The 18,137-nt window shown below is 40.3% G+C and overlaps 2 protein-coding genes across 2 annotated transcripts in view; one reads left to right on the top strand and one right to left on the bottom strand.

Annotated features, from left to right (window-relative positions):
* The window catches only part of cmss1 (cms1 ribosomal small subunit homolog), a 28,381-nt gene that overhangs the window by 2,475 nt on the left and 7,769 nt on the right, over positions 1 to 18,137 (bottom strand). The window lies entirely within an intron of this gene.
* On the top strand, positions 6 to 16,932 carry LOC137605452 (filamin A-interacting protein 1-like). The gene is made up of 5 exons (XM_068330155.1): positions 6 to 1,608; positions 10,430 to 10,559; positions 10,711 to 10,881; positions 11,481 to 11,659; positions 16,911 to 16,932. The coding sequence occupies exons 2-5, from the start codon at positions 10,446 to 10,448 to the stop codon at positions 16,930 to 16,932; spliced, it is 486 nt and encodes a 161-aa protein (XP_068186256.1). The 5' UTR covers positions 6 to 1,608; positions 10,430 to 10,445.

The raw sequence follows: 18,137 nt of genomic DNA, 5'->3' as shown, positions 1-18,137 counted from the left end.
TGTAAAAACAATTATCCTCAGGAATCAGAACTGATAACCCATTACAGGTCCGTCTTTGTCAGGTGACCAAAGGTTACCATGCGACCTCAGAAGTAATAGAATAGACAGTCGTGTGAAGCCAGAATCTGTTCTAGAAGTGTGAACCACAGAACCAGGTAGGATCAGGTGTGGGAGTGCAGATGGCTCAGATCAGTCCAGAGGAGAAGAAACACTCCAACATGGACTGATAACAAGTATGCAGCAGACCCCAGTCACCTCTGCTTCCACCACCCCTGCCTGCACAGCTTCCACCTCCCGCTACGAGGTCATGTTCGGACCGCAGCAGAGATGCAAGACGACTCAAAAGACCGATGGCAAAGAGGACTTGACAAAACATCTACTTTCATTACAAAGTCCCTCTTGAGTGTGCTCTTTGAAAGCTCCAAGCTTTTGTTCTGTACAGCCTGTTAGTTTTTAAAAACAGAGCGGCTGACATTTTTTAAAAATTAAAGAATGCTGTCCAGATATTTCAGTTAATTACTGCACCCATCATTCTGAATCGGCCCCCCCCACCCTGGCTCACATGTTGGTAAAGCGCATCGAACTGTGTTGTTGGAGCAAACTAAAGGATCTGTATCTCACTTTATGCTGTTGTCATAGAATCCTAACTGTATGTAGTGTTGTTTCGGTTTAGGCAGTAACATAGAACCATTTCTAGCAACATTTGTTGTCTCAAGAGTCACACCATGAGGCAGCACTGTCTGAGTTTGCCCTAATATGTTGAGATGACTATAAACACGCTAAAAGGATGAGTCTTACTGTTCACCTGATTGTATTCAGCCGTTACAGATGCACGTGGGCTCTCGCTGTCAAGGAGCGTCATTTCATTTCCACTTTACCAGTTTATTCAAGGTGCAGCTGGGAACCAATAAATAATCACAATTCGAATCCTCTTCATGATTCTGATGGAATCAGACGTTTAGAAAATAGTTCCAATTTGGAATCGGGTTTCAAAGCCCCAAACCTCAAAGCAAAATTCGTAATATTAAGCATAAATGACAGTAAAGGCTTTGTGATTCTGATTCTGTCCAGGGCTTCAGGCTATTTGCTGAAGGACCACCCCCTTCACTGATGGACCAAAGCAACCTTTCCCTCCCTCTCTCTGCCAGCACTCATCCCATTCTCACTATCACACCAGAGGAAGATGAGGACGCACAGGTGCCGAAGACACGGGACCAGAACTCCAGGAGAAGACTGATTCCAAAGGTGAGGAGGTGATCACACATTGATATCAGAGATAAATAGGTGATAATCAAAGCAGAGTCTGGGTCGTGTGGGTGTCTTCCCTGCTGTAGTTTTGAGGAAGGAAGCTGAAGCTTTATCTGTACTAAACATGTAGAGATTGGCCTCGTCTAAGTGTGAGATTGAACCACTGAATTTTTAATACTGCATCGGTATAGATTGGATTCATTTAGTTAAAGGCAGCATGGTAAAGGATTAGCTCTCAATCGTAGGTCAGAGACAAGCCGACATCCCTGACACATCACGTGAATGCGGACCTCTAATGGCTAGAAAACAGAGCTGCTGCTGATGTTCCAGTCAATCAATACTGAGAGAAGACGGCCCAGTGTAAGTGCCTCTGTATATCATGGCTGCACATGCAGGTTTACCCTTTAACTTGTGATCCTTCTCTATCTTGTGTTGTGACTGCATCCAATGACAGAGGAAGAAAATCTGTCTTTTGTGCTTAGCAAGACCTCCTGACTAATTCTGCATCACAGATCAATGCATACCGCTACATCCCTGGCAATATAAAAATCAATAGACTGCATTTGGATTGCAATATGAATGACTATTAAAGGTTCTAGTCATTTTTATTCCCAATTAGTAAAGACAGCTACAGATGAGCCTGATATATTGGAATACCCACAGAAACAGTTTCCCCATCACAGGTGAGCCAAGCCAAGACTTCTTAATGGAACCCAACCCCATCATGAAGGCCACACGCACCCACGCACACACACACATGCAGACACGCACACACACACACACACACACACACCATTGAAGGAGAGAGAGTGATACAGATGCACATCAACATAAGATCACATGTTATGAGGTGTGAATTATGCTAATGGTTTCCTTCTAACATTTTCTTCTGAATTAACTGAACCCGACAAATTAAAGAGTCACATGACTGAAAGAAGCATTGAAGTTAATTATGTATCCTTGCAAAGATACTAATGCAGCAATCAAGAAATAAATCTTCATTCATGGAGGTCATTACGTTCAGCTGACTTATATTGAGAAGTGTCTCTATTATACAATGTAGCCTCATATATAATCTACTTGGGCATTATATTAGAATCATCTCTGTGTGATACAGCATAATTTACTTGCAGTGTAAATTATAGCCTCCAAAATGACCATAAAGGTGAATTAACACCTCGCTAAAATGGGACCAAACAAAAAGTGAGCTTTAGGGCCGTTACTGAGGCTGGATTTATTGAAAGAATGCTGCACTGGGCTGCACTACATCCAACTAATCTGCCTACTGACTGATACATGCTCAGTGGATTACCAACAGCAATGATTTAATTGATTTCATTTTTTATTACAAAATTTCTCATCTAAATTATTTTATTTCTTTTTTTAATTAGAAACATTTTTTTCAAATAAAAACTGCTGCTAATTAATTTCTAAAAACAAGTTGCCGCTTTCGGATGAAAATAAAAGTCTATTCTACTGTAACACATCACAATCTGGCCAGATTAAATCCATTTTCTTCTATTTTTCCCTCGCCTTCAGTGAAGCATGAAATCACTGGATGGTGCAGGTAGTGTAATAGTGACTAATTGTGCAGGAAAGAAAATATCATGTATCTCAGGGTGCTTAGCAATATTCTGCAATTCTGCATTCGCAGATCAATATAAAATGAAATACCTCTGGCAATGTAAAAATCAATAGGCTCCATTTAAAGCTCAATATAAATGATTAGCAGGGTTTTTCGTTATTCTTTTTCCTAATCAGCAAATAAGAGAGCTGTATATTGAACAATAAGCTGACTCAGCGCGTATGAGGAGCCTGGCAGGTCAGAGTTCCTCCTGAAGGGAGATGACGCCAACCTGCAGGTGAAGAAGTTTCCGACCGCTGGACTTTGACTAAATAATTTCAGGCCAATTTGATTTTGATTGTCCCACATTTCTGATGACAGGAAGTGAATCACAGACAGAGAACATTACTCTTCTCAACCACACCTGACCATCTCCTCCAGACTGGTAGCCTTCTACTTTTATTTTTCTCTTTAAATGTTGTTTTTACAGTGAGATGTTTCACCATATTATGTCATTTACATCAGCTTCCTCATGAAAACACAAAACAGTGTGTCACTCCCTGTGACACCACAATATTAATATACCACAGTGTGCTATGTACTACTGCTTTGAAAACTTTGGACCTTGATTATACTAAAGAAACTGTTAAGTTGGACTGTGATCCGACTCAACCGTACAGACAGTTTGGGTTGGAAACCCCCCCCCCCATCATTGTCCTCCACACCACAGTAACTCCAGATGGTGGAGTCTGGCGGAGGAAGAGGGTATGTTTCCAGACGCACACAGGCCAATGATCTTACGGATCAAATAACTAAAGATCAATGAATGTCAGCGGCTTTGCAGACGGCTCAGATTCAGGGAAACGGGGCCGGGCGGTCACTTTAATTGGTGATCAATAAAAGGTGACCGGCTTTAATGGATGGTCAATGGTGCTGACTGGATGTAATGAGGCTCAATCGACTGATTCCAGGAAACACCAGTTTGTTACACTTGCAGAAAAAGAGCAGTCCTTTTAAGTTATTAGTTTTTAAGGGCGATGTGCTCACTCATGTGTGCTGGCACTCTGCCTGCAGAACTGTTTAAAACCGAATCTGCCATGACCTGACGAGAGGTCTTCATTAGCATCAGCTTGCTCTATTAGTGTGATTAAAGACAAGAGGATGACAAAGCAATTATGTTTAAATCCTGCTCCAACCCAAATATCTCCTGCTATATACAGGCACCCCCCCCCCCCAAACCCACAAAAGTATGTTTCTTGTGTGATTCTACAAAAACAATGATTCTGTCTTTGAGATCAATTTGTTGCATGGCTATACAATCAATAACTCATCTCAAGACATGGATTGTTACCTGATCTTGGAGTGGGAGGGTGGGGGGGGTGAGTTCATGTAATAGTTATTGGTTTTGGAAGCCTGAAGCTTCCTCTCTAAAGCCACAATTTGAGCATGTGTTATTGTTAAATCAATGGGGACTCCAGGTTGAACGTACAACGAGGCTATGGAGCAGAACAAAAGATCGGTCTGATTACAAATATGTTGGTTTCAACACAAATACAAACCAGTTCACATCATTGTTCTCATATTCCAGATTAGTCTCCTATCATTGCTTTTACCCAGGTTGTTGTGGTGAGTCTTTTACAGACTCATTCCAGTGGGAAAAAGGAGGAAAAAAGCAATAAAAAGTTTTTTTTAACTTGAAAATATTTTGTAAGTTTAGGTATGACAGCATTAAACTGGGCTCACTGCAGGAAATTGGACTGATTTTATGATAACTCAATCTTTCCCGACAACATGTAGAATAATCTGTTCTTCTGCTTTGGTTTTGGTTTTGCTAATGTTCGACCCAGATTATCTACTAGTTTGTTAACAGATCCTATAATCCTGATCTGCTTGCACATAACAGGAGCAAAAGTTTAGCATACCACTGCTGATAGATACAAAAATAATTTCACATCCAGTTGTCAAAGGACAGACACCCCAGTCTCCCAAAGATTTCCTCATTCACTCTCTCCTGCTTTCAGAGAATGTCAATTGCTATGGCAACTGTGTCCGTCATTTAGTTTACGTTACACAGCTGCTTCAGAAGAGCTCACATCAGATCAGATGCAGTCACGTCTCCCTCGAGTACGAGAACCTGAATCACATACTGAAGTATGTGATGCCTCTTTATTTTTAAATCTTGAAGTGTGTGAATCTGCAATTGAAGAGGACGATCTGTAGATATTCTCATCGTGCTGATCATGTGAAATTAAAAAATAAGTTTAAACTTTAAAACTCCTGCATCCGGAGCGCAGCATTAGAGTGTTGGTCAGAAGAATTATATTAGATTCCTACAACCATGAGATGAGTAGATATAACACAAGTCAAATCCACCACAGGAACACAACCACACTCCTCCAGTCAGCACGGAGCCCTGCTCTCCCTTTGTCTTGTATTTCAAGATCTACTCTTCATCATTCCTCTCTCGTTCTCCTCTAAAACATTTAACAGATGAAATTTGCAACACAGATCCCAACTTTTGTTCACGTTGACCAATGTGAGCCTCTGAGGCAGTTTGTGTGGAATGTACCATCTGTTATCAGAGTGGGGTGGGGTCAGATGTGTTTGTGTCAGAGGAGCGCGCTTGTCCAAGTACGCATCAGGCATACAAGGAAAAAAACCACAAAACTGACTTGTTGTTGAGGAATTCTTGCTCAACAAACATCAGTTCTAGAGGAAAAAGCTCACATCATAACAAAACAATGTAGGCCATATTTAATTACATCACTGGCCACAAAATGGTTGTTCTTTTCCACAACTTGCTTGCAGTAAAGATGGTTACGATTTCATTTACTGACAGAAAAAAAAAGGTTTCTGGATCTGTTTCTTTATCTGAATCCCCTCCAAATGTTAATGGCTTCTTGCCTTTCACATGCCCAACCATCCCTTCCAGGTCTCATGAAAAACCATCCAGCAGTCTTTCAGTAATCTTGCAACACATCGAATGACAAACAAACCAACAGCATCAAAAAATACTACCAACTTGCAAGAGGTCAAAAAAAGAAGACAAAACTGTACATTGCTGTATAGAAGGCCTAGGATTGTTGAAAAAAGACAACAAATAAAGTTTGGGTGTTAATCATAATTCAGAGATTTACTTTTAGCATGCAGCATCGGCACAAGTCCATCTTCACAGGCCACTTGACAAATGTCATGAGTGAGCTCTACTATCACAGATCTTGTGAATATGAAAAAGTTCAAATCAAAATTGATTTTCACAGCAATCTCAAACAGGAAAAAAAAATCAATGATTGTCCTCAACCCTAAACCAACACTCAATAGTCTTGAAAGTCTTGAGCACTTAAAGCAGCACAAACAGCAGGAACACTGCCGCATCTGGCCCTTAAAACTTATCAATGGCAGTAAAAAGGGAATGGGAACCATACTGGAACATTTAACACCTTCTGTCAGGCACTTTAAACAAAGCACACAAATAACAAAAGGGAATTAAGTTTAAGACAAAAAAAAGTTTTTAAACTTGGAGGGAATGAGCTGTTTGAGTCTTTTTACTGATGTTGCTAAACAAAATCTTATAATCCCAAAGTTCAATACCCAAAGGTAAAAGTAGTCAAGATCAGTTTGTGCTACCTTTTCATCCTTGAGTATTTACGTTTGATATGAACTGTTTGGGAATTGTCTGAAAGACACAGTATTGTTTCAAAGAAGGTGGAATGCTTCCAGAAGTAGAAGTTTTTAGCTACATTTTTTCTGGTAACAATGGTTAGTGTGTTTCTAAACTGCAACAAGAACTAAAGCATCCTGGTAAAAATAAGTTGTGTTGTCATAGAAACAAACTGGTCCTACTTTCTTTCCCATACCGACAGCAAGTCAAGCTTTACTGTGGTTGAGTCCACATGTCATAAAGGAGAGTTAAACAATGATGACTGTTACCTAACCGTCTTTATGGTAAACTCATCCCTGTGTGAGGCAGTACAGCCTAAACATGTTAACAATAATCAAGAACAAACTGGAAAACTAAATTTTTGGCTGTTTAATATTTATTGCTGGCTCTGTCTGGCTCGTGAACGATATAATTTTCTCCATTACGACACTCTTAACACGCTTATGCCAAAACATACATCAGTCATGTAGAATGCAGGATACACAGTGCTATGCCAAATTTAAGCTGCAGACTAGGGAAGTCTATATACCAAAGCCTGAGCTGGTCTCCCATGACAGGGAGATATAAAAAGGATATGAGCTCCATTTGGGAACAAATAACCCAACCAGGGGTCTCACATGTGAATTACCTGGGGGAAACGTAACAGGGAGGAAAGAATACATTCTAACGCTCCATATGTGTAGCATAGAAATGTCACAGGAACAAGGACAAATGAGACAGCATTGCACTGTAGTGACCGGGAGGCTTGCGCCCCCTCACAATTCCTCTAGTTGGAATTGTGAGGGGGCAAACCATTCCAACTAGAGGGTCACGTCTTTGTGGCAGTGTGCTGCTGAGGACTAGGATAAAGTTGTGTGTGCTTGGGCAACAAAGGCTATCTGAGGGAACCGGGCCTCCAAGTAGTCTCTGGGTGGCTCTTAAAGTCCTATGAGTCCCAGCTTATGTGGGGAAAGGTGGAGAAACCTGGAGAGGGGTGGAGGAGAGGAACAGCATTCCTGATCTGAGTACCGGTTGTCTATTGAACATCTGTGCTTAAGATCAGCAGGAAAGACAAGATCCAGAAATAAACTTGACAAACTTGAGACTGTACGGACAGGACCACTTAATTAAATATTGATAGCTGCAATTAACGGTGATGGAACCTCAACGTTAATTACAGATCTGGTTTAAAAATTAAGAAATTAGTGAGACGTTTCATTGCAAAGGCTACTTTCCAGTTCAATTTCCTGTTAAGACACCCCCTGCTGGTGGAAACCAGCTTCAACTGGGAGGACGTCCAGTGAGCAAGATTATTTTTGGAAAGGATAATGGTTTATTCTCTGAACAGCCAATGCCCTTTGAGTCGGCATGCAGGAGGGCTGCAGACTTGTTCCCCCTGGGTTGTGTTCATCTAAACAAAGGCAGCCAGCCACGTGTACGACTGCCAACCTGCCTCCCAAGCTGACAGTCCTCTGTGGGGCAACCCTGGCAACAATTACAGCACTTATAGTTTAGAGGTATTTTCACATGCCTGGCATGATGTGTGTGTGTGTGTGTGTGTGTGTGTGTGTGTGTGTGTGTGTGTGTGTGTGTGTGTGTGCTTGTTTGCATACCATGACCAAACTAAAGAACTTTGACTCCTGTCAAGTGTGTGGCTGTGAGATTGAAAGAACTGTGACTGTTTAGACACAAGGACACAGGAGAACATGTCTTAGTTTGACTGCTCGCATTAATAACACCATTAGAGGAGCAAAGAAAATAAATATATATCATTCCAATGAAAACAGGCACCAGGCCATTGTAGCAAACATGAGCCAAAGATCACTAATTCACAACAGAACCGCTACATGTTGCCATCTTAAATTTTTTTTTTACAAAAAATCTTGGGCTAAAACCTTTCAAGTTGACTGATAAATGCTCTCCTACAGCAAAACCTCAACCATTTTCTTTTTGGAATTAAAACTGAGGCTGAGTTATGAACCAAAACCCCACTGACACAGACATTTAGAACAACTCAACAACTTAATCTTTCTCATGTGGATTCATTTGATTAATACTTTCATGAGTAAAAAAACAAAGCTTTAGTTGTGTGCCCCCACCCTGTCCAACTAAAAATATCTATCTGAGACCTAACATACAAAGAAGCCTGGATGACAAGCTTATTGTTACTAAGTATGTTATGTCCATCCTCAAGAGAGGCTTTAATGAACACGACAAAAAAAAAATACTCCAGTTTTAATAGTTCTGCATATTTACAGACTAGATCCTGTAAGAGAGCGTAGACAATTTTTAAAAATTAATCATTAAAAAAACTACACAAAATAATGGTGATTTGGAGAAATATTTCCAAGCCCTAACTGTGAATAGAAATTCAGTAATATCTTGACATTTTAAAAGTGATTTAAAGAAAACTCCACAGCAATTGAGTTTAGAATATCCATCATCATTTCCTGTTGCTGGAAACGGTACGGAGGACAGGACGGCAGGCACAGCTGAGACAGCTTCATCTGTCTCGCTGATTGATACTCGAACGATATCGAGAGGGAGTAGGGAGTTTGAGATGTTCACTCTTTCCACACAAAGGCCCAGAGAAAATATGTCTATGCAGAGAGCTATTAAGCAATCCAAGACTGTGACAAATATTCAGTATGGGAACATGCCATTGGCTACACTTTGTATCAGCTTAAGTGCCTGCTTTCCGTTTTCTGCTTTTCTGAGTCAATTTCTGTCCCTTATGTAAGTGTTCATCTTCTCATCTTTTTTATTATCATCATTTGGAGAAAGTTAAGGCTGCTTTCAGGCCTTGGTGGCAACACTCAGATGCTGCCTGTGTGTTTGTGCTACACAAAATAAAACTGAGAAAAAATGAGAGGGGGCAAAAGAGACTCACTGCTTTCCTGTTCAATAACACACAAACGCACCAATAAAAACGGCTGAGGAGTTCTTCATCACAGTCTGAAGATGACTGCAGAGGAGAAAAACAGACTTTTGGATATTTCTTACTATTCAAGTGCATTTAACATAAGTTAAAGGCACTTGAATAGTAGGCCTTTAGTCTCTTAAAGAAAGACTTGATGAAAAACTAGGGAATAACAAGCGTTTCTGGTCACTGTGAGAGCTTGAACTAGAGAGGCAAAGCAGAAGAACTGCATTTCATCATCTTTCTGTAATATGAACATTCATGTTTACTGTCTGATTAGTTTCAATAACCCAGATAAATACATACATTTGACATAAAACTCCGCTGCCTGTAATAAAAGGTCTTCCTTTCTGAGAGCCTTTTTGCTGCCAAGCTGACTGATTGGTGTCAGCGTATTCAGAGTGAGACTAGAGCAAACACCTTTAGATTGTTTTGATGAAGTCTTTTTGCTTTGGATTTGGTTATATAATCTTATATAATCTGTATCAATTAATATATTAAAGAGTAAAGACTTGTGATTATAATTGGACATAGGATTGTTATGGCTCTGATTCCAATTCTGATTTGGTTCCAGTACTTGATACTACATGACTCCAGTTCTTCGCTGCTCAGAGTCAGGGTCAGGGTCAGGATCAGGGTCTCGGCTAGGGGTTTCTACCAGTGAGGCAGGAGCTACAGAATGGAAAAAAGGAAACTAAAACTTATCTTGAGCATGAGTAAAATTTACAGATGAACCAATAAACTGAATCAAAATGTACATTTCTTCACAATTCCATCAGAATCAGTTTTGGAACTGGTTCAAGTTTGGAACACTTTATTGATGCCCAACCCAACTCGTGATGCAAACATACCATGTGTAACCTTGTTTAACCCTCAATATAAATATCACATTTTCTTTTGTTCCCATGTTCAATGACCACATCCATTACTTTGTTATTCTGCACTTACCCCAAGGTCAACTCAAAACTATGCATCCACTTGGTAAAACTACCAGACTGCTTTCTTGGAAGATGTTCTAAAGAAGCACAACTTACAGCGTCCAATCCACCCTATCTAGCTGCCAACCTTCACTAATGGGTGCCAACATGCGAAACAAGAAAGAGCAGAGGGAGCGAAGACACAAAAGACAAGACCTGTCCCGTGATGACTTGTTGTTTCTGCTCAGTATTCTGGAGGGAGAGCTACAGGTAAGACTTGCTCACATCACATCACACATGCCCTTATCTTTTATATGAAATCTAAGTCAAGTCAGATCCGATGATGTACCATGACTGTGATAAACTCTCATAAAATACTTCAGTTCAAGGCAGCGCTCCACTGCAATGTTTGTCACACCAGGCCAGAGATGAAGTAATCGCTGTGCTGAAATCAGAGAAGACAGATTCGACACTGCTGGGCGCCAAATATGGGTTCACAAGACCAGAAAACGTCCTTCGTGCACTGCATAGAGACTCTCTCTGGGACCAGCAGTACTACCCGGAGGATGTGTACGATAATCCGATTACTGAGGTACCAAAAGCCAATGTGAGAAATTAAACACCACATGGAGATGATAATGAAACGCAACTACATGAAAGCATGACTGTCTGACATTGGAAGGGTTGTGTGAGCTAGATTTATTCTCAAGTTCCATAAACTGAAGACTTGTTTGAGGTTAGGTTCATGTAAAATGTCAGAAACAGTCATCAGTATATTGTTCTAAATTAATTCAATCACCACCAGGATAATATTTTAATTCTGAATTTTCAAAATGGTGATGTTCATTGAAAAAACTGCATTCCATTTAGACAAAGTCATTCTTCATAAAATAGTGTGCAAGCAGCATTTCAGTTATTTACAGTAGTGTTAATTTAATTCATGACATTTCTGAAGGCAAATGTTTGAGATTGTGTAGATCTGACCAAATTGTGTAGATCTGACCAAATCAACATGCTATTTTGTTGACAAAAAACAACAACATTAAAATGAAACATCAGTCCACCACAAAGTACTGCAATAACCATTGTAGGTACTTATTTCCTCACAACTGTCAAACCTTTTTGCAGATCAAAGGACATCATCCCCTTCATTTTCATACTGCTTGTGTTGTTTTCTTTTTCTCATCTTAGCTCAACCACCTTGTGGAGGTCCAGAAGCACTCATTCAAACAGATCCTGGAGCAGCTCCAGCAGGTGTCCCAGTCTCACAAAGGTGTTCTACACAGGTTAGAAGAACAGGAGAGGAGCAACCAGGCCTTTATCCATCAGAACAACTGCCTTACCACTCTACTGGAGCAAGACAGAGAGAGGTTTGTGCACCAAACCCAAGACATTCACACAACTACTTATGCAAAGGCAATATTGATATTTTATAGCATTAAATTGGTATTCTGTGCTGAAGCTACTTGTTGGAATATCCATGTCTTAAGATCAGGATTTACAGCTAGTGTAAAAAAAGGCAAAGGGATTTAAATATATTGGAACAGTGGAACACGCTAAATCTGGGCTCTGTGATGTACACTTGCACAGGCTTAGAATCTTTTAGTCTATGTTGGCCTGTAATGCTCTTCATGGCTGAGTGAGAGAGCTAAGGCACTCTTGGCTGCCGTATTCTTACCACCCCAGTATTTGTGACCTCAAGACTGTACAGAAAAGTTACTCCACTCAGACACAGTCCATTACATCCTGGAAACGGTTAGACCTTGTGGACAGTCTGGCTTGGTTCATTCTCCCTTAAGTAAATAAACATGCACTCACATGTAATTACATGTACAAATCGGCATGTATAAACTGGCATCGTATTGCCCGATTCTACAGTACTAAATGGATGGAAGGATAAAGTCTTAAAGTAAGTAAATGGGTTCAGGCTTTACCGGTCCTCCCCTAAACTGGCACAAATCAGACCGCAAGACCACATAAGAGTTTTTATTACAGTGTATGAAACTGTCTGTAATGAGGGAGCACGTACTGAAACAAAGACATTTGTGTCTGAGGGTACAGAGACACCCGCTAAAAGAAGAACACAATTTGTGTTGTGGATCGATACCCTCCATCATCAGTCCAAGTTCAAATACATGTAAAAATAAGCTTATTTTAAAAAAAAAAGGATTATGAGATGTGCACCATTAGGACCTCTACAAGATCTGTCCAGTGGTGTTTGAGACAGGCTAGGTCCTGTTACATACTAAAAGGCAAGGTAACCCTACATGCTCCTTCTGGTGGGGAAATAAAGATAGTCAAATATTCCATCATTGCATTATTTATGGATAGAGTTATAGGAGGAAAAAAAAAAGTTCCCCATTTTAGAAGCGGACCCTCAGGAACCTCCTCAAGGACTCATGGGCGTCCCCTGACCACAGTATGAAATCCAATGAGCTGGCAGAGTTACCCTGCTTCAATAGATGTACCCTATGGTTATAACTCTATCCAACATGAGGACCGATACTTGTTCTCCACTATGCTTTGAGGCCCATGACAGGGCATTTTGTTGGTCTCTGGTCGTATCGGTGTACCATCTGAGTCCACTCTGTAATCTAGCTTTGCAGAAACTCGGCTGGCACTGGGATTGCAGATTTGGGAGGAGGCTAGTTGTCTGCATTTGTGTGCCAAATGAAAACACACCACTAATCCACCACAGTCGTACGTACAATTAAAGACCAGAAACAGTCATGCCAGTAGAGTGATTAACTTCTCTGCAATTTTGTCTATTCCAATACGTGGAAAGCCCAAATGTTCACACATAAAATCATTGCAGTTGTTCTTGGGTTAATGATGATTACATCCTGCTTCAAAGCGGTGATGTATTGTAATTGTCAGTGTTCGGTCGTCCGTTTGTATGTTCACCAAATATCTTCACAACCGTTGCAGATAGAAAGTTGAAAAAACAAGCAGATTACCCAGGAGGCAAAGGGGATGAAAATGAGATGATGACCTTGGCCTGCTTTGAGAAAAGAAGATCAGGATGAAATTTCAACTTTTGTACACTCAGGAACTGGATAAGATAGAAAGACGAGGGAGAAGGACAGTGTGAGTAAGACCATAGATCAAAGCTAGTGCTTTGATCTATAGATCAGGGAAAGTCACGGGATATTGCAGTCTGACTGCCTTGGATCTTGTCAATACATATGTCAATATTTTTGACACTGTGAACCCTGAGTTGTTTGAAAACCTCCGATTGCTTAAACACAAGGTCATTTTGAGTCTCTTCCATTCTTTCTTCCTGGACTCTTAAAGTGTTCGGAAGCAGCATCTGATGATGACGCAATGATAGAACAGACATTATGGAAGCTTTTTTATCCCTTCCCATTCAAATTTTGGTGACATTTTATCAAGTGCTGAAATAATAAGCCTATAAAAGGAGTAGCTGATCATCAGGCCAGACACTTTGCCTTGCTTACCCTCAGCATCCCCTACATTTTTTAAAAATTTCCCGAGAAAATACTTCCACAAAATGCAATGTGGTGAGCAGATGATTTTCAGTTTCAGATGTGACCTATATGGTACCTTTCACTGACAGAATCATTGTACAGTATGTCATAGTATGATCCCTGCTGCATGTCAAAGGATGATTACAACTGCACATCACAAGAATGTACGTTTCCTGTGGTCTGTCACCAGGACGGAAGTATCTCAACAATAACTGCACACATGTTTAACATAAAAAACATGCTCGCTCTCTTCCGTTCACTTAAGTTCTGGATCACAAATATCTCACTGGCTCGACACAACATCCACAAACATTTTCCTAACTCATGGGGGGCTATAGCTTATCTCAGCTGCCCTTGTCCAAGTTGTTTTTGAAGTAGAAAAGCAGTGGAGGTGAGTATCGGTGTGAACATTTGTTGCAAGCCAGAACAGAACATTATTTTCTCAAATGAATCAACATGCAATATTTTCTCAAATGAATCAACATGCAACATTCAGCAGCTGAAAAACAATGTTGTGGTACTGATGTTGCACAGATCCTGATGGAGTTGCCTTCAAGCCAGCACAGCTTTAGACAAGGTAGCTTAGATAGCCTTTAGCCACCACGCCCCCCTTCCATTTTCTCTCACATCACCTCCTCTCTGTGGTGGTGGTGATAGAGCCAGGCCTGCTGTATGTAGCTCACGTTCACCAAATCATTCTACAAGCCTATTGCTAAAAAAGGGTCTCACTGTCATTGGACATTGCCATTTCTATGAGGAGATCACAGAACAGTGCTGCAATTAAGAACCTTCTCGACAAGTCTTTTGTTTGTTTACACTGAACAAAACAACGAACAAATGATCCACCTCTGGAAGGAACACAGGAAGTGACGTTTAACAAATGTGTCTCCATGTGAATAGGAGTAGCTCCCAGATGTTGTATCGACTCCCCAATTTAAAGATATTTATGGCAGATTATTCTCTACATGCTCCTAGCTGCTTTTAAGTCTTGCAATATTGGCTACATGTATACAGAATTTTGTGTTAAAACATCCCAGCCTCATCCTGCAACCCATTCAACCTCACGTTTATTCATGTATGTATATGAACCTCTGTTATAACCTCTGCTGCTGATACAGAGGTGGAACAAAATAGTCTTACACCTTCACGAGGTTTATGCATAATGTCAGTCCCACCTTGAAAAGGCTGTAAAAATAGGGATAGAATCCCACAAGCTCTTGGAGCCAGGTCTTGCTTTATGAAGAATGAGATCACTTTAGCCATAATCTCCGTAAAAGTGCTAATAAATGAAGCTAAAGTCAGGACAAACTGAGCAACTTTTTTCCTTTTCTTTTTTAGCTTCTTCAATACAGTGCACCCTTGCGCACTCGCGCTTCAACACTTGCGACTTCCCCTCATCACGGACTTGTGGTAGGTAGTCAGGTGATATTGTATGCGCATTCTATTGGCTGACGGTCAACCGAAGTGCACTGCGTTCTGTGAGTCTTGGAACGCACCGCGCTTCAATGAGACACAGAAGTGCTTTAAACAGTCGATAATCGTGTGGGAAAAGGTAATACAGAAAGAAAGGTGGTTTCATATCAGTATGGGGAGGGTTCATAAACGTTTAAATCACCGTAAATAATAAAATAGAGTACGTCGCTATATCGCAGAATTTGTTATTCGGGTGTGGTTCCTGGAACGCATTAACCACGAGTAACGAGGGTGCACTGTATACCTTTTAAATGCTCCAGGATAGTGCTCGGTAAAACTGGAGGATTTGTCAATGGCAGCTGCTAAAAAAAAATAAAAAAATTCAATATCTCTTAATTTCATGCGTGGATGAAAATAAGCACAATGTCAACAGAGTCCTTGCTCCTGTAATATAAATGTTTGAGGGTTTTCTTGGAAATGCCTTTGAGGGAGCGGATCATGCTTGTAATTGAGGACAGACGATGCAATGCCAACCCCTCCTCTACGAGAAACAAGAACTCTGAACTCTGGTGTGGGAGTCTGCGAATAGTAATTGCAAAGAATGAGCAGGATTTTTCTCTCCCATTCCATAAAAAGAAAAATGTTTCATCTCACTGAGGCTATGCTGTGTTCAGATTTGCAATTAAAAGCGACCTGGGCCCTGGCAGAGGTATGGGCTCTGCTAAGTGCCTCTCTCTTTAGCTTAAGAAATGAATAGATGAAGTAGTTTGAAGTGAAAAAGAGCAGTCGCACCCGATCAAGCGATGCAATAAAAGATGAATATCTAAATGTTAAAAATGGTCCAAATGTGTTCTATACAGAGCTGTTGCAGCTGGCAGATGATTTCAATAACCATTGTGACATTATTTAATATGAGGAAATCCACAAGAATTGCTGAACAGATGCTCGGCACTTGGGCTGCCACAATAACTACATTCCTGCAATATTGTAGTCATGTGTGCCTCCTCTGAGTAAGGTTCATTAGCTTCATCACAGTTGTTTATGTTTCTGTGCTGGTGAAAGCTACAGGAGTACATATGGTGTGTTATATTAAAAAAGCTGAACACAACAGTTTTTGTTTCGTCATTTTTGTTAACTGCCTTCCATCCTGAGTTCAAGGTTAAGCAAAACTTTTCAGCTACTGGTCTTTTCCGCGTGACAGCCAGGTGGAACAGCCCATTACACCTATGAGAAATCTACAAACGATTGATTATGTAAGCACACGCTATACAGACATCAAGGACAGAGGCATAAAGAATACGGATAGTATTCGACTTCAGTTGCATGCTAACAGTCACTGTCATTTCCACACAGTTAACATCAGTCGATTGACTTTGTTTGACTTACCAAATGTCACGCCAATTTTGATACAGTTTGGTTTCCAGTTCAATGAAAAGGCAGAGCCTGCAAACCTGAATGAAGCTCTAAGTTCCATTAAAGTGGAAGAAATAATGTATCTAGGATACTAGGAAATATCTTAAAATTATTCATCCTGCTCTAGGTTTTAGATAAACAAAAGATAGCGAGGGGGTGTTGTGTGTACCTTGACAGCTGGAGGTGGAGGGGCTGTAGCTGCATCTCTTCCTCCTCAAATAATTAAATTTGCAGACGTACTCAAAGAAAACACCACTTCAGTCCCTAAGGGAACTGTATGGACTTTGAACTCGCGATGTGCCTCCAGGCAGGACAATCCGGCTACATAACCTCTTCTGTCAAATGATGGAAAATACATCATCATGCCGTGAGCACTACCTCAGCATGTATTCAGTTTAATGTGGCAATGTTGTCAATATGCTGAAATCCCCCCACAAAATAACCAAATAAAGAGAACATGTTTGTTTTCCAGGGAAGTCCAAAATAAAAACCAACCCATGAAATCAAGAACGACTAACACCTCTTAGGTTACCCCAAACAACTGTTTAATGCTTCAGTCACATTTGTTCCTTTTTATCAGCTACATAATTATTAACGAAAAGGCCAAACCTCGTACAATATTTACAGTCATTACTTATTATGCATTGTGTTATTTTACATACATTAATGTGCTATTAATTGTGATAAATCACAACCTATAACCCATTATGGATTAATGCATTGATTTTTTTGAAAGACACCACTATAAATTATATAACTGCAATGGCATAGATATTTGTAGATGAAATATTCAATATTCTTTGCAAGCTGCATCTTTTATTAGTTATTTTTTTAAAGAGAACACACACTTATTGGTGGGGCAGTGAGTAACCACCACTGCCTGGTGACATAATACTTTTTCACTATGGTAAGAAAAAGTCCATACCACCACAGCTCTAGCCTGCTCGGTTGCAAAAAAACTTTCACTGCTTTGTTTGGAAATATGAAAAATCAGCATGGATTTTCATGCATGTTGTAATAAAGTTTAAGTGCGTCTTTAAGGCTGTAAATTCTTGTGGGATGACAACACGACACGGAGAAATAGTTATCCTTTAATTGGAAACTAGATGCGCTTGCTTGACAGAAGTACCACCAAAGGTATATTTCCACAGTGACAGCTGGAATTAAGAGCCATCATGCTACTAATTACTCCTGGAGGGGAACATGCATCACACACTGGAGCTATATGTTTGTTTTCCCCTTCAGAACTAGTAGCATTATCGTCCAGACATCTAGCAAGCTAGAATATGATTTATTTTCCATTATGATTTTGTCACATGTTGTGACAGACGGGACTAGCAGTGACAATAATGATAGTATAATATATCATCCCTGTATGCTTCACTGAGCACGGAGATTTGACTTGGATAATAGTGTAAGACAAAACAGGGATGCTGGAGGAGATGATGATGACAAGATAAAAGTAAAACATTGCAATTACGTCTGAGAGAGAGAGAGAGAGAGAGAGAGAGAGAGAGAGAGAGAGAGAGAGAGA

This window comes from Antennarius striatus, chromosome 12 (genome assembly GCF_040054535.1).
Source record: "Antennarius striatus isolate MH-2024 chromosome 12, ASM4005453v1, whole genome shotgun sequence".
Taxonomy (NCBI): domain Eukaryota; kingdom Metazoa; phylum Chordata; class Actinopteri; order Lophiiformes; family Antennariidae; genus Antennarius; species Antennarius striatus.
The sequence above is the reverse complement of the archived record's forward strand: the minus strand, read 5'-3'. Positions and strand labels throughout refer to the sequence as shown.

Excerpts from the sequence above, each read along its gene's own strand:
- LOC137605452 (XM_068330155.1), top strand. The coding sequence starts at position 10,446 with ATGGGTGCCAACATGCGAAACAAGAAAGAGCAGAGGGAGCGAAGACAC. Across the intron at positions 10,560-10,710 it reads TTCTGGAGGGAGAGCTACAG|GCCAGAGATGAAGTAATCGC; the intron begins GTAAGACTTGCT and ends TTGTCACACCAG. Across the intron at positions 10,882-11,480 it reads ACGATAATCCGATTACTGAG|CTCAACCACCTTGTGGAGGT; the intron begins GTACCAAAAGCC and ends TTCTCATCTTAG.